The sequence below is a fragment of the Saccostrea cucullata genome, unplaced genomic scaffold (genome assembly GCF_032062105.1).
Source record: "Saccostrea cucullata isolate Sc308-1 unplaced genomic scaffold, CSIRO_AGI_Scuc_v1 ctg15, whole genome shotgun sequence".
Classification (NCBI taxonomy): domain Eukaryota; kingdom Metazoa; phylum Mollusca; class Bivalvia; order Ostreida; family Ostreidae; genus Saccostrea; species Saccostrea cuccullata.
Window position 1 is genome coordinate 320,173 of NW_026938676.1, and position 23,458 is coordinate 343,630.

The 23,458-nt window shown below is 35.1% G+C and overlaps 2 protein-coding genes across 5 annotated transcripts in view; one reads left to right on the forward strand and one right to left on the reverse strand.

Annotated features, from left to right (window-relative positions):
- Positions 1-10,079, reverse strand: part of LOC134250876 (SRSF protein kinase 3-like) — a 34,507-nt gene extending 24,428 nt beyond the window's left edge. For 3 of the 4 annotated variants that reach the window (XM_062733230.1, XM_062733229.1, XM_062733226.1), the window contains exons 1-3: positions 9,982-10,079; positions 9,822-9,891; positions 1,219-1,319 (exon numbers count right to left, since the gene is read on the reverse strand). In XM_062733230.1, the coding sequence (XP_062589214.1) occupies positions 1,219-1,319; positions 9,822-9,891; positions 9,982-10,006 (196 nt within the window). In that variant the 5' untranslated portion in view covers positions 10,007-10,079. Of the gene's footprint in view, positions 1-1,218; positions 1,320-3,566; positions 4,107-9,821; positions 9,892-9,981 lie in introns of those variants that run through there. The other variant, XM_062733227.1, reaches the window with a different exon arrangement.
- Positions 10,080-15,201: 5,122 nt separating this feature from the next.
- On the forward strand, positions 15,202-20,964 carry LOC134250877 (homeobox protein invected-like). The gene is made up of 5 exons (XM_062733231.1): positions 15,202-15,308; positions 17,733-18,722; positions 19,148-19,380; positions 20,234-20,317; positions 20,503-20,964. Exons 2-5 carry the CDS (start codon positions 17,792-17,794, stop codon positions 20,827-20,829), a joined length of 1,575 nt encoding a protein of 524 aa, XP_062589215.1. The 5' UTR covers positions 15,202-15,308; positions 17,733-17,791; the 3' UTR covers positions 20,830-20,964.
- Positions 20,965-23,458: the final 2,494 nt, after the last annotated feature.

Here is a 23,458-nt window from a genome sequence, read left to right on the forward strand (position 1 = left end):
TAATGTCCTAATGTTGGTTACCTTGGTGTGAGACATAATTAAGTCTTCAAGTTTTTAAATCATTACATGTTTTTCTTTCCTTGAACTACAAACAGAAGCAAGTACAAAATTGGCTATTTTGATAAACAAAGAGCCCATCTTCTCCTATATCATGTATATATTCATACATTTTATAGGTTTTCTCAATATTTTAATGATAAAGCATCCAAGTTGCACTGGATATATATCAAACACACAAAAGTGACCTGACTGCCAATGAATCACTAAATCCACTGTATATGTAGGACATGCAGAATGAGATAAGTTGTATGATAGAGCTATCATTGAGGTGATGATTGAACAATTGATCTGCAGGGATTCAATCACCTCAATGTCACCGTTGTTTGATGTATGGTCCACTGTTAATGTCCAGCACATCTGTCAGTCTAAGTCCTCTGAATAATCCACCGTCTAAATCTGTCTGTATAGTTTTATAGACAGGTAGAGGGCCATCTCTTGTCATGATGTATTTCAAAGTGAACAACTGCTTTTAATTAAATACAGACTCATCCTACCTTTACTATACAAGATACAAAAACATGTGATTACAAGTTTGATCATAAGAACCACTATCATTATTTCCACAGAGCAAACTTTATCCCCTTTCCTTAAATTCTTAGAAGCAATGAAACCATGAATTTGGAGCCTGCACCCAAAAAAAGAGAGTAAATGAAATGAAGAAAATCATTATTCAGTACATTTGTTTAAAAATCTTTTTTCTTTTTGCTAATCGAGAGCACAAGTCGATCAAGTCATTTGACATTAGGTTACAATAGGGGGAAAGATGATGAATGAAAAATTACCAAATTTTCATCAAACTTTATAAGATGAAACAGAGTGATGTAGCTTAAAACGTTTAGTTGAAATTGGCCCAGTGGTTCATGAGAAAAAGATGAAAATGTGACAAGTTTCCATCAACGGTCAAATTTTGGTCAGAAAAGCTCACTTGAGCCTTTGGCTCAGGCGGACCAACAAAAGATACTTTTTTATTAAGTACTTCCTGGATCTGTACATATATCTTTCATTGGCATTTTGTACCTGAACACTTTGTAGTTTTTTGTACTTTAATTTGACCTTAATTTGCATATAAAATCCTGGTACAAAAGTGTTCAGTGTAACCACACTTCATTATGGTGATATCTTTATGCTTGTCCTCATTGTTTCTGTTAAGAGTGTTACCTTTCTGGTAGTCCTCGGGATCCTCCTGTTCGTCGTCGTCCGAGCCCAAGATTTCCTCCTCCTCCTCCTCATATTCTGGCTCCGCTCGCTTGTGCTCGGCCCTGAAAACCGAACAGATCATATAAAACAGATCCATTTATATGTATACACATTTACAATAGACTAGACTCTGAATCAGCTCAAATGCATCTGTTGCTTATGCAATATTCTTTTGATTGACAGTTTATGACTCAATCTTCATGCAGACATATGAATGCAGCGGTGTAGATTATCTTCAAAGTGCTTAACATAAAAACTTGAAAATAATTCTTCTGTATTTTACAGTTTTCCTGTATTTGCATTTTAAGCGAGTTTTTCTGTGTATTTTACACTTAAAATAGTTTGAATACATTTAAAACAATTGTTTTACTATTGTCTATGGAAGCCAGTTGGTGCCAGGTAGAAAAAAAAATATTTTTATCTGGTTGCTGCCGTATAACATGTACAATATATGGCAGATGCCAGATAATTATTTGGTGGCTACCAGTAATTTACCTGGCAGCCGCAAGATCTTTTAATTTGGTGGCCGCCAAATAAAATATATTTTTCCTATCTACAAGCTTCCATAATTGTCTGCAATGATACATATTTTCTCAAGGCATCCTTATGAATGGTAAAAATACACAGTCTAAGAAGTCCAATTTAATAACATATACTCTGTACTTTGGTATCGTGTACTACAGTAAGATTCCACTGATGATGAGATGGATTATGATGTATCAATCATGGTGTTATTTTGTCATTCCTCCATTATAATACATGTACTTCTAATTAAAGCACCTCAAGACATGATAATTCTTGGCAAGCATGCATATTTACATTTCCTTTACAGTATTGTTACTTTAAATTTGGTAACTTAAGGTCAGACGAGACATTCCTCAAAATCTGTTTTGTATATCTTAGTTAATGTATGAAAAATATTCCATTTTTTCATAACATTCTTATTTCTAAACCAGTTTCTAGACGTTTTTAAATAATCCAAACACTTAAAAATTTGAAATTAGAAAATTATTTTTCTTTGCGGAAATGTCTGGTAAGGTACCTCAATTTTTTGTGAGTAAACATGTTTTAGTAGCAATACTTCAATGACAAACTCTTACAAAAATTTATCTATTATTAAGGAACGTCTCGTCTGTCCTTAATCCCAACCATGCAATGATTTCTGAAAGTTGATCTTCATTATGCAATCTTTTGTATTGTGTTCCAGTCAATTTGTACCTATTGTATTTCTCAAGGTATGCAATGCACCTGGTGTATTTTACAAACCAACATGTCAACACAAATACAGGTTTAAACAAAAGAATGAACATGATGAAAAGTTATGCTTAAATAATTAGAAATCACAGATTTTTTTGGATTTGTCGTAAGAAGCGAATGAAAATAATAGAATAGCTTCAATTAAATCCCTAATCTTCTCACTGACCAATAACATTACAACGCATAAACAAAGATAAATAAATCTCGTGGGCAAAACGACATTGCTTATTTCCTGTCTGTGTGTGTGTGTCTCAGTGTTCAAGTAATTATCTCTTTTGTCCATTGTCACAATAGACAATCTACTTGTTGTTATATTAGGGGATAGTTTACACTAAACATGCTATGTATCTCTAGTTAACCTAGCATATATATTCACCTGATGTGTTTAAAATGTTGAAAAAAAACATCTTTTGATTCAGATAAAGCTTCACATCCTTAAATCAATGGTAACCCACAATGCATGCTGGAGGTATATTTAAACTCTTTTCATCTCTGTACAAAATCAAGGGCTTCCAGAAATAGAAGTGTGCTTTCTTTCTCTTAGATCTAATTCCAACACTTTAGCTGATTTTATCCAAAGTGTGAATCATGCATTTCAAGAAACTGTAAGTGGAAGTTTAGCAAGAACTTAAGGACTTTTAATATCACCTTGCAAAGAAAAGTTTAAGGTAGACTAGCTGTGTCCAAACTCTTATTTTAGGACTAATTAAATCAGGAATAGCTTGTATCAATATTAAAACCTAAGTTCTTTAAAAGTTACTGAAGACAACTACAACATTAAAAGTATCATATGGTATTCTGTATCCAATCTTTCATGCAAACATACACATTTCATAATATTATGCATAATCTTTCCTGCTCATATAGAATTTGTGGTTTGATTATTTCCATTTGAATTCAGATTTTCCTGCACATCATTTACATTACATGTATCAAGTCTATTTATTAAAACAATACATAGCAAAGAGTGAACAACTTAAAAAATAACCCTGATCAAAATTATATTACCTAATAAATACTTGTAATGACTTCCTATATCTTAAACCCCCTACCTTTCTTCTTTCATATTCTCATACACCTGGGATCTCCATAGGGCATGAAAACAACATTTCATGTGGAGCAATTAATGAAGAAATCCTCTTTTTTGAAGAAAAAAATAATGAAACATCACACAGATCAATGAGGGGGAAAAGACGGAACTAATTCCCCAATTGATCCACAGAACTCACAGAAAATAAATTCTCTCAAGCCACCGTTCAAGTCTGTTCAATATTTCCTGTTGAAAAAAAATACTGACACACATTTCATTCCTTGGAGAAGGAAAATAGATCAGTAGAGCTGTTAGAGAGAATTTTCTGATAACACTTCTTTTTTCTGAATGATTAGGGGGTTATCCTGTTGTAAAATTAAATACCTATCATCCAGGATATTGATTAGAGGCTTTTCACCGTTGCCTCTCTATAGTTTTTAGCTTGTCTTGTAAGAGGCTCTATAAACACAATATTCCATATGTTCCACAGATCTCAGAATTCAGTCCAAACAAAAAGTTAAAATAAGTCAATTTAACTCTTTTAACAGGCGTAGAGGAAAAATACAGAAAAAAAAAAAAACGGAAGCACTCCTGTCTTGAAGAATGAAAAATTTGGAGCAACAAGTATGGAAAAGGCTACTTAAAATTCCTTGTATCAAGTGCAAGGACCCTGAGAGAACAAGCTGCAGAATAAATAGTGTTCTCTGTTCTTCACTGACAGGAGTTTACAGGGCCCCTGATGTGATTAGAGGATGGCTGCCCACACACTTTTATAAGTTTGATTTTCTCATCTCCCTAACTCTCCTATTGATTTTTGGGGGCCCCCTCTATTTTCTCCTCTCCTGATTACAGCTGAGGTCTTAGTACAACAAACAGAATATTGTATGGATCTGCTTCAGCCCTCAAAACAATTTTTTTCTGATAGATAATAGCCTTCTATGTCCACTGTGTATTGTTCAAGCTATTTTCTATTTTCTGTTTTTGTAATTTTCTTTTTTCCATAGCACTTTCATTTATAACAAGCAAAACTGTTTACATGTACATGTATTACATTTTAGTGATTATGCATACATGTACTAGTAATTATTTTTTTCTACAGTATGTCTTCATGCAGTATATTTCAAAATACATGTACAGTTGTATAAAAAAAATCTGGTTTTAAATAAATCTTCACAAATAAAATTTCTTTGCTCTAATATGATCTCATCTCTTGAAAAAATTAAATTTTTCTTATTTGTGATAATTCTTTTCAAACTTGTATTCCTCCCTTTTATAGAGATTAATCTGTACTTCAGGTACTTGGTGATATGTTTGTGTCTATCACTGGAGAAAATCCAATGTTTTGAAGTCATCAGCTCACTTCTTCCACAAATACTTTTTATGAAATCCGTCCTACAACTTTATTTATGATGACCGACTTAAATAAGATATGATTTATGCTATTACATTACGAAAGCCACACATGTATTTCAATATTATTTCTCCATCCCCTCCCCTCCTAGATCCACCTCATGATTGCCTTTCATATTCATAATCATTGCCCTACTAACAGTACTGAACAGAGCCGATACATGGAATCTCTGAGGAGTTATCTTTCCTTGCTATTTATATTTTATTGTACACTCACTTCCCATGCAAAACAAATCTAATTCAGAAATGATTACCTTGATGACAAAAATAAATGATTTACAAAGACATAGGTTGCTAAATCCATACAATCAGAATTCAGCATGTTTTAAATTATGCAACATAATATGAACATTAGGGGGAGTAGTGTTCAGATATATACCATTCAGATAATTAATTAAGCTGGCATACCACAACACACAAAAATTTTTAAAGTATTGTGATACAAACACTGTATACCTGTGTAGTGATGGGAGATATTTAGTTTACATCTTAAAGAGGCTAGGGGTAAACAAATTAACCATGATATAATTTAATTTATTACATATGATATTATGATATCTAAGCTGTGAACTATCATTTGGCAAAGAAAAATTTCATTGATACATTTTAGTTTTAAAATTTGATCATTTTTGTATATCTTTATATGGAGCATTAAATCTTCTTTAAGGAGATCAAAAGTCTGAAAAAGGCCACTCATTTCTCTTAATTTCTGCTATGCATGAATGCGAGAATATGGATACAGAAGCTGTTATGTATAGAAGCAGAATAATGCTTTTAAATACATATATATTATAAAATTTATTGCGTTTTCTTGTACACCAAAAATCTTTAAAGAATATGATCAATTTAAATGCTGTTCAAACAAGCAATTCTTTTTCATACGTATCATTCAAGACCCTTTTAAAATAACATGGTTCATCTTGATTTAAATCTAACCCCTATGCAATACTTGATATTTAATAATTGCATGGTCTCAATATTGTTTTAAAGGTGTCATTACCTGCAATATTAATGACAGCTTGCTGAAATTTCATGAGAAAAGAGACTCACTTCTAACAAACAGCAATGAATAGAGGATTTTATAAATCCTACAACTTTAAAAGAGATAAGATTGGTAGTCAGTGTTCCAAAACATTTTTTTAATGCCTGACATTTGGACCTAGTCAGATGCATATCATAGGACCAAATGAATTTTTGCCAAACCAAAACTTTTTTATCAACAATTTCATTTATTTTCATCAGTTGTTTTCTAAGATTGATTGCCTCAGGTGCATTATGGATGTCACCGACATCAAATCGTATGTGAGAAAAATTAACAATTGCTAGACTTGGTCCTAATATTGTCCACGCATGGCAAATGGCGAATTTATTGTAACCGTTATTAACACAATAAGCTGTGTGTTCATGCAGTGGAGAAAAAATAAATCAGCTGCCTCTTAAATCAGTACCCATTTATAAATACAGAAAATGTGTGACCTACATATATATGTTGACAAATGTCAAACTTTATGTGCATATTTTTTAACAATGCACAGATCACAACAGTTATGTAGTACACCTATGAATATGAGGATTGTAAGGTCTCTCGTCTTTGATCTCATGTTTAGCTCTAGCATCTAGCCAGAGGATAATGATTGAGATACTTGCTCTGTCTTTTTAATTTTTTAGAGAACTACATGTAAAACATTTTGCACTTCAATACATGTATTCAGTCTTCTCCACTGTTTATCACATTGGCAAAAGTCCATGCAAAACAAAATCTTTATTCTGGTTCCTCTATATAAATAACTTCTTCCCAGGGTCAAGAAATAAGAATATTAAGATTGACAAGTGGGATCATAATAAACTTATAACATCAATTGCAAATAACAGAAATACTTTAATACTTGTACAGCCTCCAACACTTTCCCTTCTATGTAGAAACTGCATCATTCAATAATGTTTATGAGCATACAAAGAAAAAGAAAAAAATATTCCACAGATGTCACACTTTACATGACCAATAGCACTGAATCTTACTGTAGGAAAGTGTCTTAAGTTGTGTATCAGTGTGCATCTTATTCCAGGGAAAAATCAAAACTATTATAAGGGAGGTAATTCAATTTTTACACTATATCTGTAGAAAATTTCTATTATCATGGTAAACATTCTTTAGTTTCTATGAAAAAATCAACCTCAATGCCAGCTGATTCTTCCTAGCTGTTAATATTCTATTGAAATAGCTGTGTAAACAAATGCTTTTTCATAATAATTTCCTTTCAACATAATAGTTACTCAAATTTGGCTGTATATATATTATTCCCTTGCTTCTTTTTTTCTGCTTATACCTATGACTAGTTTATCATTTAATTTTATTAACCCCATGATAATTCTAAGATATCCTTCTATTCATGGTTTTGAAATAAAACTTCTAAAATTTTATGCATTTCAAAACAATTCAATTTTTTTACACTTACAGTACCATAATTTTTAAAGAAAGGTCAATGATTTTATCTCAGAACTCTACAATGTGTACTAGACTGGTTGCTCTATTTTAAGAATAAACTTTTTTTGAATACAGTTTAACAGTATTTTGTGTTAAAAATTTGGATTGAGCACCACCCTACCATACAAATGAATGAAGTAATGTACCTAATGCAAATGCGCTTATTTAGCTGGAAGCAGTTTTTGATGGGGTTTAATCAATGACATTTGTTGTTTTAAAAGTGACTGCATTTAAAATGCAAGTCGAACAAGTAAGAAAGTTGTATGCAAAATATTTCCAAATAATGACATCATTAAAAATTGAATGCGCACTCTGGCGCCTTTGGTGTGCCACCATTGATTTATTTAATGCACTATTTCTCACTTCAATGTGACTATGGCATATGATGCCAGGGCTCTTGATTCTCTAAATCTGGGGCCGATATTCGGCCCCGTTCCCAATGCCAAAAAAGGTACCTTTTTTCCCAAAAGAAAGGTTTAAATTTCCCAATTTCCATAGCAAAATATTAATTTTTAAAAAAAAGTCCATGAAACTTAATCGCAATCGTAGCCATGTTTGTTCTGTTTAACTGTTTATTCAAAACCAGAGTTAAATTGATAACAAAATGCTAGAAAAGCAAAATTTGAGGATTTTTTTTTAATGAATGTTGGTCATCCAACTTTTCCCAAAATGTAATTTTCCCTATCCCAAAAAGGATGTGAGATGATGCCAGCCCTTCCCAATCACTATTACCCTAATCTGTTGGACAGTGTGTGAGGACTAACCCCAAATCTCTCAAGTGAGCTGGCAAAGCTATTCCATTAGCAGTCCAATGCAGGTGTACAAGGACTAACCCTTATCAGTCAAGAGGTGCGTGAGGACTAACCCTAATATCTCAGGGGGTGCAAGCAATAAGCGGATGATTATGGGTAAAAATGCATGCGAGCACTAATACCAATTTGATTGCTTTTGAATGCAGTACAAAGTCATCAAGAATTGCCATTCTCAGTCTTCGCGAAAAAGAAGAATCGCCACAGGACATTTGGACAGACAGTTCACACAATTTCACAGGACCAAATGAATTTTCACCGGTCCAAAACTTTAATCATATAATGATCATAACGATGTTACTTCATAGCATATGAATCAATAAACAGAAAGCACATTAAAAGATTAACTGAAATGTTTTTTTTTTTTCTTTCCTGGTACTGTCCCATCGAAATTTTATTAGAGACATTGTGGCGGAAGTAGGTTTTAAAAGAATCACAATCAACAAAACGTTTTTAATAATGTGTTTTTATATTAATTAAAGCATCTACATGATGAAATAGGAAATATGTAATTTAAAACCCAACCAAAACGAACCTCGGACAAATGGACCGATTCTACTTGTTAGTGCATCGGACCAATAAGATTTTAACCTGTTTTGTCCGACGGACCAGTGCTTCTGGGATAGACTGCATTCTACTATCATGACACTCAAAACGTTGATTGTTCTCCACACCATTAGACTATTGCTTATCAGACTATCGCACTCTAGCCAGCACATCTTAAAAAGAACTTTGACTTTGGCATCCATATCAAAACCAAACCATTTGAGTTTAGCACAGATCAGATTTTGGCATGACCAGCCAACTTAAATATATAAATACATGCATATATCTTCCATTTCTGAGAGTTTTCGAAAGAACATATTCCATTTTGCCATCCTAAGTACTTTCTCATCGAGTGTAGGTATATGATTTAATTTAAGTAGAAGTGTAATGATCATACAGTGATATACCAATCGCATTGATAGTGTGTCTCAACATCTTTTATTACACACATCTAAACAAGATAGGCAGAAAAGCTTTGAGATAACAATTATTGCTGCATCAAATTCAATGAAAATTCTTCCTTTCTCTTGTAATTAATGCGACAAGCTATTGATTAAGACTTTTGAAAAAATGATAAAATGAGTGTTATAAAAACAATTACAATGATAATTCAAAGTTGTGTCCTTCAAACTGTTCAATCTTCTTGATCCATTTAATATAATTAAGATCAATTCTAAGATAAGAACTAGCTTGCACCCTTTCTGTCCAATCAAGATCTGAATGCAATACTTTGCAGACACTATAACTGACATGTATAACTTGCAAAGGCAACTTTGGTGCATAAATGAAGTGAATTACAATGATGAAGATAATCGACTAACCGCTCCGAGAATAAAAGGCACGACCAACTCAACCGAAATAAATCAATGTTTGATGATTCATACGAGTAATAATTCACTCCCGTTTTTTAAATAGTTGTAATCACCACAACTCATTACATGTTTATCAATTACTCCCCCAGACATGTTGGTATGTAATAAAATTGTCGTTAAGATGGAAACATTGCACGAAAAAGAGATTCACTCACTGTTTTCGCCTGTCTTCTGATTCCTTGCTGAATTTTTGTTTGGCCTTTGAGCGCTTTTTACGCGCGAGAGCTGAAAAAGAATCCGAAAATCTAAGTACATGTGTTATATATAGAAAGAATCTCAGCTGTAGCCTTCCAAATATTTCCTGAAATAACATACCCTTTCTTGGAATCTTGGAACTCATATTTTTTTCCTTACAAATTCATGTTCATTCCATCATTCATGCCAAAACGCATGCGTGTTTGTTGCTAAGGTGCATTATGGGACGCATTTACTTCCGATTGCAATTTGAATTTTCTCTGCCTGATAAGCATGAATGACAAGACAGGGCATTTGTGACTGTCGAAAATTAAGAATAAAATTTATTTGGTTCACCTAAAGGATATTTATGTGGCTGGACCATGACACCATTGGATTTCTTGGGGTTAACTTTAGTTTCATTAAATCTTCAAGCAGCTGTCGTGAGATGGAAGGAAGGGAGGGGGGGTCATGTCATGCAAACCTGTTATTACAGATGGTATTTTCATTTGTTGATTATGTTGGGTGGATTTCGGCTAGAGAGTGAAGTGACACATAATTTACTGCCCTCGTAGTCGAAGACTCGGGTGTATAGTTTTTGCCCTGCCCGTTTGTCTGTTTGTTTGCAAAAACTAAATAACCTTGTCCATAACTATTTAGTGGGTAGGGCTGTGACTTTCATCTTCACAGGTGTATTCCTTGTGATGAGACCTTTCTTTGGGTACCACCAAATTTGACCTCGTGACCTTGGAGTTTGACCCACTTATACCAAAATATTATTAACTTTAACCATAGGCATTACTTTAGAATATTTGGTGCTAGGGCTTTCATACTTCACATGTATATTCAATGTGACAAGACCTTTCATTGGGTTTTAAATTTTTGGACCTCGATCAACCTTTGAGTTTGGTCCACTTAAAAAAAAACTTTAACCTTGAACCATTTGAACCATATAAGTACTAGGGCTTTCATATTTCACAGGTAAATCCCTCACGACAAGACTTTTCATTGGGTATAGAAATATTTCACCTCGACCTTACAGTTTGTCCCTCATTTTTAAAACTTTAACCTTGACCATAATTTTTGAACCGTTAGGGCTTTCATATTTCACAGGTGTATTCCTTGTGACAAGACCTTCCTTTGAATATCAATAATTATGTCCTTGACCTAAGAGTTTGACCCTCTTAAAAACTTGCAAATTAAACCTAACCATGACTTTTGAACCATTAGTACTAAGGCTTTTATATTTCACAGTACTCACACATGTCAGATATTTCGGACTAATTTCACAGGACCTGTGTCTTCTGTGAGAAGACCTCTCATTGGAAACCAACAATTTTGACCTTTGACTTGACCTTGGAGTTTAAATTGCATTTGAGAAATTTCTTCCCTCCTCATAAGCAATCATACGGGGGCATCAGTGTATCACAAACACATCATGTCTATTGCCTTTTTTTTTTGGAGGGGGGGGGGATTTTGACCTTGGGAGTTTTCCCCAACTTTGCTATAATTTACCCAACTTTATTTCACATTGACCATAACTTTTGAACTGTTGGTGCTAAGGTTTTCTTTCCTCACATGTCCTTAGAACAATTTTTAAAAACGTTAACATTGAAATAACTTTTGAATAATTAGAACTAGTGCCCCCATGTTTCACAGGTATATTCAATATATTCGATAAACTAGAGGTACTGTGAGCAATGAGCTCACTAAATGATACCCCCGCCTCCCATATGGTTATAATGGCAAAGTTCATGTTTTGCTGTGGCCGGGAAATCCAAAATATGTGTCGGATGAAAAAGTAAAATAGGAGGTGCACAATGGCAATATGTAATAAAGATTCTGTGAAAGTTTCATTAAATTTCACTCAGTGGTATAAGAGGAGTTGCGAATAAGAGATGGGTACCCCAAAGCGTAACAGACGGACAGACGGGCGGACGGACATACCGATTACAGTATACCCTCCCACTTTTCAAGCGGGGGGTATAATGATACCCCCGCTTCCCATATGAATATAATGGCAGTGTCTATGTTTTGCTATGGGAAACCCGAAATATGTGTCGGATCAAAAAGTAAATTAGGAGGTGCACAATGGCAATATGTAATAAAGATTCTGTGAAAGTCTCATCAAAGTTCATTCAGTAGTATGAGAGGAGTTGCGGATAAGAGATGGGTACCCCAAAGCGTAACAGACGGACGGACATCCTGATTACTATATACCCTCCCGCTTTTCTAGCGGGGGATATAACAACAAAAACAAGAGGCCCAGGGGCCACAGCGCTCACCTGAGCACATCGGGCTTGAATTTATCACCCCCCCCCCCCTCCAGGCGTTCATCATTAAATGAACTAATTAGAATCTACACTACCTGAGGATGATTCCATATTAATATCACTAATCATAGCTTTGAAGTACTTGAAAAGAAGATTTTAAAAGGTTTCCCAATATATCCCTATGTAAAACTTGGGTCGGCCATTTTGTCCCCACCCTAGCCCCGGGGGTCATGATTTGAACAAACTTGAATCTACACTACCTGAGGATGATTCCACATGAGTTTCATCTTTCCTGACCCAGTGGTTCTAGAGAAGAAGATTTTTAAAGATTTTTCCTATATATTCCTATGTAAAACTTGGGTCGGCCATTTTGGCCCCACCCTTGCCCTGGGGGTCATAATTTGAACAAACTTGAATTTACACTACCTGAGGATGATTCCACATGAGTTTCATCTCTCCTGGCCCAGTGGTTCTGGAGAAGAAGATTTTTAAAGATTTTTCCTATATTTTCTTATCTAAAACTTGGGTCGGCCATTTTGGCCCCATCCTTGCCCCGGGGGTCATGATTTGAACAAACTTGAATCTACACTACCTGAGGATGATTCCAAATGAGTTTCATCTTTCCTGGCTTAGTGGTTCTGGAGAAGAAGATTTTTAAAGATTTTTCCTATATATTCCTATGTAAATCTTGGGTCGGCCATTTTGGCCCCACCCTTGCCCCGGGGGTCATGATTTGAACAAACTTGAATTTACACTACCTGAGGATGATTCCACATGAGTTTCATCTTTGCTGGCCCAGTGGTTCTGGAGAAGAAGATTTTTAAAGATTTTTCCTATATATTCCTATGTAAAACTTGGGTCGGCCATTTTGGCCCCACCCTTGCCCCGGGGGTCATGATTTGAACAAACTTGAATCTACACTACCTGAGGATGATTCCACATGAGTTTCATCTTTCCTGGTCCAGTGGTTCTGGAGAAGAAGATTTTTAAAGATTTTTCCTATATATTCCTATGTAAAACTTGGGTCGGCCATTTTGGCCCCACCCTTGCCCCGGGGGTCATGATTTGAACAAACTTGAATCTACACTACCTGAGGATGCTTCCACATGAGTTTCATCTTTCCTGGCCCAGTGGTTCTGGAGAAGAAGATTTTTTAAAAATGCCATTAATTTTTAACAAAGTCATGATTATCTCCCCTTGGAAAAGGGCGTGGCCCTTCATTTGTACAAACTTGAATCCCCTTCACCCAAGGATACTCTGTGCCAAGTTTGGTTGAAATTAGCCCAGTGGTTCTTGAGAAGAAGATGAAAATGTGAAAAGTTAACGACGACAACGACAACGACTACAACGACGACAACGACGACAACAGACAACGGACAAATTTTGATCAGAAAAGCTCACTAGAGCCTTCGGCTCAGGTGAGCTAAAAACTAGAGGTACTGTGAGCAATGAGCTCACTAAATGATACCCCCCGCCTCCCATATGAATATAATGGCAGTGTCCATGTTTTGCTCTGGAAAATCAAAAATATATGTCAGATGAAAAGGTAAAATAGGAGGTGCACTATGGCAATATGTAATTAAGAATCTGTGAAAGTTTCATTAAATTCCCTTCAGTGGTATGATAGGAGTTGCGGACCCCAAAGCGTAACAGACGGACGGAAATACCGAATACTATATACCCTCCCACTTTTCAAGCGGGGGTTATAAATATGTAAAATTGACTGGGGCCATTAACGTACTATGCTTCATCTAACGTTATCACTATATTCCTTTTTGTATATTAAGTGCATGAAGACGTAAAATCAAACATGATAATGTTACTGGCCCCAGTTGGAATATTCTGTCTCAAAGACACGTGAGTGAGATACTTAGCACACGAGACTAAAACTAGAGGTACTGCGAGCACTGAGCTCACTAAATGATACACCCACCCATCCCTGCCTTCTATATGATTGTAATGGCAGTGTCAAAGATTTGCTCTGAAAAACACGAAATATGTGTCCGATCAAAAAGTAAAATATAAGATGCACAATCATTCTGGCACTTTGTAACAAAGATTCTGTGAAAGTTTAATTAAATTTCATTCAGTTGTATAGGAAAAGCTGTGGATAAGAGATGGGTACCCCAGAGCATACACTGTAAACGGACGGACAGACGGACGGACATCCCGATCACTATATACCCTCCCACTTTTCAAAAGATGTATTTATAAACTTGGCGTTTTATAGGTAAACCTGATAAATTAAAGAGTTAGCTTGAAGGTTTACACACTATTCACATCTGTATGACTCAATTTTAGCTTTTCTTCCTGAATCTGTATATTTTCCTCGGTACCCAGATCACTGGGCCCTTTTAGAAACATCTCCATGTTTCCTTTTGTATATTAGTGATATATATATAGCTTAAGTAATATTCTCTATACCAGTTATGGGGCACATTAGTCCGAAATCTGACGTTTTCCCAGCTTTCTTACGTTTTTGATATTTTACGTTTCTGGCACGTACGAAAAATAATAAAAATCGTGAGAAAAAAGCCTGGAAAACGTCAGATATTTCGGACTAGGGGATGCATATATTTTTAAATTTATTTTGGCATAATGAAATTTTAAATTTTGATATAAATTTAAAGAAGCTTTTGATTGCAATATGCAACAACCACGAAAATATATTTTTATCGGTAATTGGTTTTCATTGTTTCCATATTCAATACAAAAATTAAAAAATAAAACTGTATTTCCCCAAAATCTGTAACTCAAACTGTCACCTTATATTACTTTATGTAGTTTAATTGATGAGTGAATGATAGACTTTCTTTAAATTAATTAAAATTAATTGCATAATTACACAAAATCATCAAGAAATTACTATGGCTAATCGAACACATGGGGATCGAACGACAAGAGTTACTAAACAAACAATTCAAGACAATTGAATTGACAGAGTTGATTGGCAAAACGTATCAGGAAGGGTTAAGGTTTTTGTTAATTCTCCTTTGAGAAGTAATCAGTGATTCTCATCGGAGCGTGTCAACTTTAGATAGGGGTGATTGACTCGTGTGTGCCACGCGACCTCTTTATTGGCTATAAATACCCGAGCCATGCGCGGTCAGCGATTCTAAATGAAAAGTAATCACGACTGAAGATTGAAGTCCTCACAATTTCTACACAGAAGCATTTTTCATAGAGCAGTTCTAGGTAAGTAGATTAATTAATCTTGTCTCAATTTATGATTGTGATCTGCATCCGAGAGAAACTTTTATTGATTCCTTTTATTACTTTTTAATGATGGATATACAAAACAATTATAAAGAGATTTCATAGGTTTTGGAACATTATTAGAATACTATCTTAAATTTTAGGGAAAATGAATATCTTGAAAAGTAATTAGTGCATGGGTCAAGAAAACCAAATTATGCTCAAGCAAATTAGGGTCGGGCCAATGGCCAACGTCGCAAACCACGACCAAAATGTACGATCCTCTCCCATTCAAGCGGACTCCGAACCGTGGCTTGAGACGATGGGGGCGGGCAAAAATTCTAAAAACTGAAGACGCCATTTTCATATATGTAAATTACATTTCACATAGATTGGTTGGAATTGAGTAAAGCTGAAAAGATCTCTATCACGCGAGCCCCATGACCATAAACTGAGAACAGACTTAATTCAAAATTTTAAAATTAATATAATTTACATTTCGAAGTATTTTGCAAAGAGTATGTAGAAAAGGTTCATGCATGTTCTCATGAACTACCATTGGATTAGTAAGAATAATTAATGTTTCCATTGAAAACAAATTACATGTATATAGTGAAAATTTAAATTAGATAAAGAACGTTAAATAGCAAAAATGTGTAGAGAGTCACCAGAAAAATTATTTACATATAATTAAAAGATATTCATTTATTTTTTCGACAATTCATGAGGATCATGAACTACAACGCTAAAAAATACGCCTGCATAATTAATCATGAAGCGTTAACACTTCATGAAATATACAGACGTGAAGTGTCTTAGCTGCAGAAATGTAGCGTTATTGCTAGCGCTCTTGAGCGCTATAAAGCAACTATACGTTAGTCCATATTTCTGGAATGCGCATACTCGGCTTTACAGTCGGGCATTATGGGAAAACTTCACGGTCTAGGAATCTGTGAAAACTACTATCGATAGACTGTACGATAACAATTTCGTTGTGAATTGAATAACACTGTCCTTTTCTTGATTTTGAAGTTTGTTTAATTATTGTGTTGCTTATACTTTAAAGTTAACTACACAACAAAAACTTAAGTCATACAATACCAAGATTCTATAGACATCTAGCTTGCGAGTTATACTACCTTCCTGGATAATACTGTCAACCTCATAAAAAAAAAAATTTCTTTTCTTTTCAAAGTTTGTAGGCAAGACACGATAAGCGATTGATGCAGAGCAGTTCCACACATTAATATGATTTTATTTCTATAATATACACTTCACAAAAAATTATAACTCTAACTGTCAGACTCCAGCCTCGTTAAACATTGAAGAATTCAGCAAAACAAACCAGTTGATTACGAACCTTCCTTTCTGTGTTTAAAAATTGCTACGGCGCAAGCTCACCTATCTTTTCTAAAAGATAAAATCTGTGGTTTTATATATGTCTTTGACCATGGTCAAACACTAATACCTATATATAACAATAACGCTACAGTTCGGCAGCTAGCAGTGTCGTAGTTCATGTTCTCATGAATTTCTCAAACATTAATCTCCTAAATATATTCAAACTAAAAAAATTGACGAAATTCTGTTTTCAGTTTATGGTCTTGAGGCCTGGTCTGTATCTGGGGTCCATTTTACAAAGGGACTTACGACTTAATTAAGACCAAATTTAATTTTTCATGTAACTTTTTAATAAATATTATATCAAAATTCATTTTAATATTTTAAAAAGAAACATGGTTAGATATTTTTACACAAATAATTTTGAAGAGAAATATTAATTTTGCAAAATTTTACAATCAACTGAAGTTTTTGGTCTTAGTTGTAAGTTCTTTTGTAAAATGGGCCCCTGGTTTTGATCCATACTACTTAAAGCTAAAAGTAATGTGAATTATTAAGGAAACAAGAAAATTCAATTTTATGCATTATAACAAATAAGTAGATTAATTTATTTCGAAAAAGTAAATAAATAAATAAAAATTCCGATTGGAAATAAAATTTGACACTTTTAAAGCGCATAGGGTAAAATCCTCGCTATTGTTTGTTGTAAGTGTAAGGGCGGGGTGGGGGGTTAGACTCATGCAATATAGCAACACTTTCTCCAGGGGATGTACCGGAATACAATATACTGTAAACGTATTACATTTGGCTGTGTATTCTTTTTAGCGCCTTTCGCGGAAAGCAGCCTCCGCTAAATCAAGTACATCGCTTAATGCTTTGTGTATAAAGATTTATGTAAAGAACATTTAAAAAGCGCTAAATCAAATCTACGCCAACTTGTTGAAAATTCAATTTCCGCCAAATATCGTACACGCCAAATATAATACATTTACAGTATCATTTATAAACTTTTCAAAGAGCATTATACTACATACGTATGTTCATGCTCACAAATGCTGAAACCTGAATTTTTTTTATTTTCAGATTGTATACTACAACTCAGCTTTCAAATGTTAAATTCAAACACAAGGTGTTAGTTTTCTATGTCAGATTTAGTGCAGATTGGACTAAATATGTTAGCCATGCAAACTGTGATGCAGTCGGACATTTCCAAAATACACGCAAATGTGCCAGTTTCTTTGGCTTTGGGACACATCAACACTTTTTGTAATCCACAAACTGTAGACAAACAAGCTTTGGCTACCAGGACAACGGAACCGGAAATAAACAATAACAAACCCGACGAGCCTCCGAAAAAGGACTCACTTCCGTACCCTGGACATTGTTTTCCACACATAGGTTTATATAGTGCTCAAAACTCTAACAACAGTATACCATTAGACAATGATGCACAAACCTCAAATACAGGAATGGAACAGAAAAACTCCGCACAGACAGTATCTAAGGACTCATTCGAGCACGTGCTAAACGTTTTGGCGAGCACGTTCACTGGATATAGCGGGACAAATTCTTCCTCTCGTCACAAGACAACGACGGAGGAAGTAAGTGTGAATTCTAATACATTACAACCACCAAGTCACCTACCTGATGTGGCACAGCCATGCAAGAAGAGGCGTCTCTCCGAAACTCAGAATCAAAGGACTGATATAACCCAAAATCAGATGGTCCCTGTGATGAAAAGTGAACAAGCTGGCAAGACCAACTCTTCTCTGAGTAAGACATCTAGGCCAGAAACACAACATAAAGCACCTGAAACACCACCCAACCCTGGACAGTTTTACTATACCTCTCCACAATACTTACCTTTTTACCCCCAACCAATGTGTGGAATATTTGTTCCCGATTCTCAGCAGGTGCCACAAGCAAACAGCACAACCCAACATACTCCTGTTTGCCAGAGTCCAATCATGTCAACGTATCAAACTCCAAAGAGTAGGCCAAAGAAAGTCTGTCAGAGACGATTAACTTCACCAGCAGAATCTGACAAATCATCTGATATATCACGTGACGAAGGTACATTGTAAATCCTGACACATGCGCAGTAATTTTATGAATTATACTTTCTAATAATAATTAATTGTCATCCATCGGATCACTCATATAATTAAATATTTTGTTTTACCGATATATTCCCCAAGAAAACCAAATTTTACTTGAAATGCAAACTAAAGCCTTCGGTGCCAAAAAAATTTTAATCTGCCCGATTTAACAGCAAATAAGATTAATTCAAGTGAGAGTTATCCTTCTTATTGGAGAATCAATGAACCTTAACATTAAAGCTTTGGATGGGGGGGGGGGGGGGGGGGGGCAACCAGCCTTTCACTGAACATTTCCAATAGTCAAAGTAATGTTGGGAAAAAAAATTAGTCAACATACATGAAGTTTTTCTACCAGGGACACAGTATCAGAGCTAAACTATTTCTACGATTAATTTTCAGATTCTGAGGCCGACGTTTCAGTGGTAGACGTCGGTGGCAATACTAAAGACACAAGTGATGCAGGTGATACATCAAAAGACAGTGACATTTCTATGGTGTCTTTGAAGTCTACCAAATCGACCTCTCCTTCTGGCAGTAGCACGGAGTCACCTTCAACAGTTAGTCCAGATGAGATTTGCCGCAAAAAGGCAAGGACCAACTACACACCTCAACAAGTCCATACCCTGGAAAAGGTAAACATTTAGAATTCATTGTAATAAAACAGGTCCCCCGCTTTATCAACATACCATATTATGTCAAACGAGTTTATATTAACGATTGTGTCATGTAGCTCTTGATAAAAATGTCTTTTCTATTTGATTGCCAGTGTTTTTATCTCCCCTAGTCGATGATTTTGAGGTATATAATAATTTTTGCCCCGTGTCAGTCCAGCTGTTCAGCTGTCTGTCCGCAAAAAATTGGCGTTGCCCATAACTTTTTGATTGGTTGGAGTTTTGACTCTCATATATTTCAAATTTGTATTAATTGTGACAAGACATTTTTGGGGGCACCACATTTTCGATCTCTTGAGCTTAGAGTTTGACCGTGATCCAATTTTGCTAGGGCCATCCCGTTCATATCTTACAGGTACTACTATAACCTATGTGACAAGACCTTCCTTTGGATACCAACAATATTGACCTTTTGATCTTGAAGTTTGTCCTACTTTTGAAATACATACTTTGGCCACAATTTTTAATGGTTAATGCTTTCATATTTCACAAGTATATTTTATTGAGACAATTAAGTCCTTTCGTTTGGAAACCTCTTTCATCCCGCGATCTTGGGGTTTGACTTGTATATGAGAAACTTCAACCATCGCCAAAAGCTTTCACACAGGAGCAGTTATTGTAACAATTGTAATGGGAACATTTATCTCAACATTTCTGTCAATAAGTCAATAAAGTCCCATCCTTTCTTCCGGGGAAATGGCAGGGGCGGAAAGGAAGAATTTTCGGAATGATTCTCATATTTACTAGTATGTGATAAATACGTAAGTTGTACATGTAAATTGAAAAAAAGGCTGATTATTTTAAATCATTTCAGGTTTTTCACGAAAATCCATATCCGGATGCTGAAAAAATGGAGGAACTGTCCAAAGAACTTGAAATTTCGGAAAGCAAATTAAAAGTGAGTCGTATTTTTAAAGAAATTTCAAAATGTATCCACTCTGAACAAAACATTTTTTCCTGCAAGTTTACATTAAAATTAAGACAGCAAGTCCTTCCTTATTAATTGAATAGACTAAAATTTTACTGAAAAGTGATCCATTTTTTACAAGTGTTCGAATAATGTTAACATTCCGTTATTCATAGGTTTGGTTTCAAAACAAACGAGCACGTTGGCGCCGGAGAATGAATGACAATACCCATCAGGTCCCCCGCTTTATGGGACCATCCACATTGATGCCGCCCATGTCGCCCTATGGGTATATAGGTCACGTGATGCCTCCTCCAATGTCCCCGGCACAGGTCGTCCCAGGTCACTTTGTTCGCCCCGGTCCATCTTCATCACCACCTTCCACGTCACCGGGCAATAAGCAGACGTCACACATGACTTCACCCTACCAGTCACGTGGTCACTTCCCGTCATACATGCCAATGTATCCGTATGGAATGTTCTCGCCATACTACTACAGCTGATGATTCCGTATTTTTAGTGACAAACATGAAACAAGGTGCTTTTACGTCATAAATATGTTAATTTGAATCTGTGAATAAAATTGATGCAAACTTTCATATATCTTCCATTTATTGTTTGTAAATATGTAGATATGTAAAGATGTAAAATATCACTCAATCTATTCCGAGCTATTGCTTTGAATATATGGTTATTTTATTGTTATTTTTTTTATATATTGTATACATCTTCCTTGGTGTCTTCATAAATGAATATATTACATATTTTTACAACTGATTGTACATATATACAGTGTACATTATAATAAAAGAAACGTGTACATTTTGTCTGAGAGTTTGTTTTTGTTTCCTTAACTGTCGCCAGTGAAGAAACAGGAAGTTGAGCATAATTCTGACAGGTTTACGTTGATCAATATTTCTGTATTAATTGTGATTTCTCCATATAATTGAGTTTACCAGAAACTTAACCAAAATAAGGACATTTTTGCGTTTACTTGGTACTGAAGTACAATATTTAGTCTAGCAAATTAGTCTTTCCGAACACTTAATTAGGATAGTTTGATAGACATTTAGGTACTGATGGTATCGTCCTCTACAAAAATTTGATTTTTTTTTTCCAATTAAAATTTGTATTTGTCTTTGAAAAAATGACATATTTGTAATGGACAGTATGTTCAAAGTCGAAAAACTTGACGTCATTATACATGTACTCTATGCATATATTTTTGCATGGAAAATATCGTTAAAGAAAGAGAGACAGACAAACAGAAAGTGGAACACAAAATAATTCAGAAAGCAGATTTAAAATAAAATGGACTTTAATTTCTCGTTGAAATCTCGTCATTCGCAATCAGTAGAACACCAGACTTTCATGCCAGAGGACTCAGGTTCAACCCCAAGCTAATACACTTAAATGTTTAATTCTGTTACGTACACATAAGCCATGCATGTAATGTCACCGTCTGCTGTAACGTTTACATATGGTATCACAGGCATGCACTTGATTAATTTAACTCTCGTTCAAATTAAAATACATGTACATTGGCTGGACTTTCGATTGTGTAACATTGATGGGAACCTCACCAAAATGAAGTTGTTGGTTCCCTAGAATAAATTTGGGCATCAGGCGATATCTATATATTCACACTGAATACACAGAACTATGCAAATTTATAGAGAAAAATAATGCAATTTAATTGCAGCAAGTACGTAATATCCAGTCAGAGGAATTAAAGTATTATAAACAGAGTTTTCAATGATAACAACCCATGAATTTTGTTTTTGGAATGTTAACCGGTCTCAGTTTATGGTTTAAGTGCATGGTAGCTTACTCCTAGGACGCTGGCTTTGTGATAGGGGGATCCCTGGCAGGTTCGACCCTCGTTCCCAGCTGCGTGGGGGGTGCCCTTTTAAACCTAAGACGTAAACGGAGGGAGTGACTGCACCAGACACAGGTCTTTTTGTATGAAAACTCTGTATCTCGGTATGCGTAGCATGGCACAATAAAGAACCCCCCAATGCTCAGTGGTCCTGAGTGCCGAATATAGCTAAGAGCTAAACTTGAAGTCCTTCACCGCTATATGGTGTGTTACTGTGTATATACATCAGTGGAAAATCCTGTGTGGAACGTATATATCAGACAATCAGTCAATCTTCAAAAAACATTCTAGAAGATGTCTGATAATATGTGTATACCATTACATGCATTTATAAGTTTCTAACGTATAGTTTATTTGAATACATGTATATTATTTGTCAAGTCAGTTTAAAATAAATAAAACAGACATAATCTACATTCAATTTTCTTAATCTCGAACTGATGGGGCGGACAATGAATAAACTGAGATATCGAAGTATTCATCAAAATACACTCACATCAGCAGCTCAATATCTGCAATTACCTTCATCACCTGCAAACGGAGTTTATATATCTCTCTGTTGTCTCGATACGCAAGCTACAGGTTGCTCATGTTCTACATATGAACAATTCCTATAACGAGGTATATTAATGACAAACAAGTTGATGAAGCAAGAATATCAGCAGTCTCGTTTAAAGTCATCATTTCGTAAGTTTGGTGGTCGATACAATGACCTTGTCAGCAAATACAATGTATCATTGAGTCCGGAAAATGTTGACTGACGTTTTTCATACAAATTGTAAGTATCAATCAAATGCTGACTGGCGTCTTTAATTGTTAGTCCATTATTTACACACTGAGCTGGCGACAGATTTTCCGTTATTTCCTGATCATGACAAGGAGCACACGGCGGGTGTGACCGGTCGGCAGCTAGGGGATGCTCACTCATTCATGGCACCTGATCCCACGTCAGATGTTTCGGAGGACCGTGTTTACTCTGCTCTTATTTTTTTTAATTGTTTAATGGACTTTTGAGCGTTAATAGATCTACTGTTCGTTATTTCCATGCACATGTTTCATACAGAGGTTAAAATGTATAGAAAATTAAAGTAGAGGAGACTTTGAGAGTGAGGAGTTTTAAAAATGAATTATAATAATTAATCAAATTATTTTTCTGTTTGATTTATCAAAATTCATTATTTTGATAAATCTTATATATAAGTATTGCTTTCGAATATAAAATTTTGCGTTTTCAACATGGTTGTGAGTTTGAG

Excerpts from the sequence above, each read along its gene's own strand:
- LOC134250877 (XM_062733231.1), top strand. The coding sequence starts at position 17,792 with ATGTCAGATTTAGTGCAGATTGGACTAAATATGTTAGCCATGCAAACT. Across the intron at positions 19,381-20,233 it reads AAGTCCATACCCTGGAAAAG|GTTTTTCACGAAAATCCATA; the intron begins GTAAACATTTAG and ends AAATCATTTCAG. Across the intron at positions 20,318-20,502 it reads TTTCGGAAAGCAAATTAAAA|GTTTGGTTTCAAAACAAACG; the intron begins GTGAGTCGTATT and ends CGTTATTCATAG.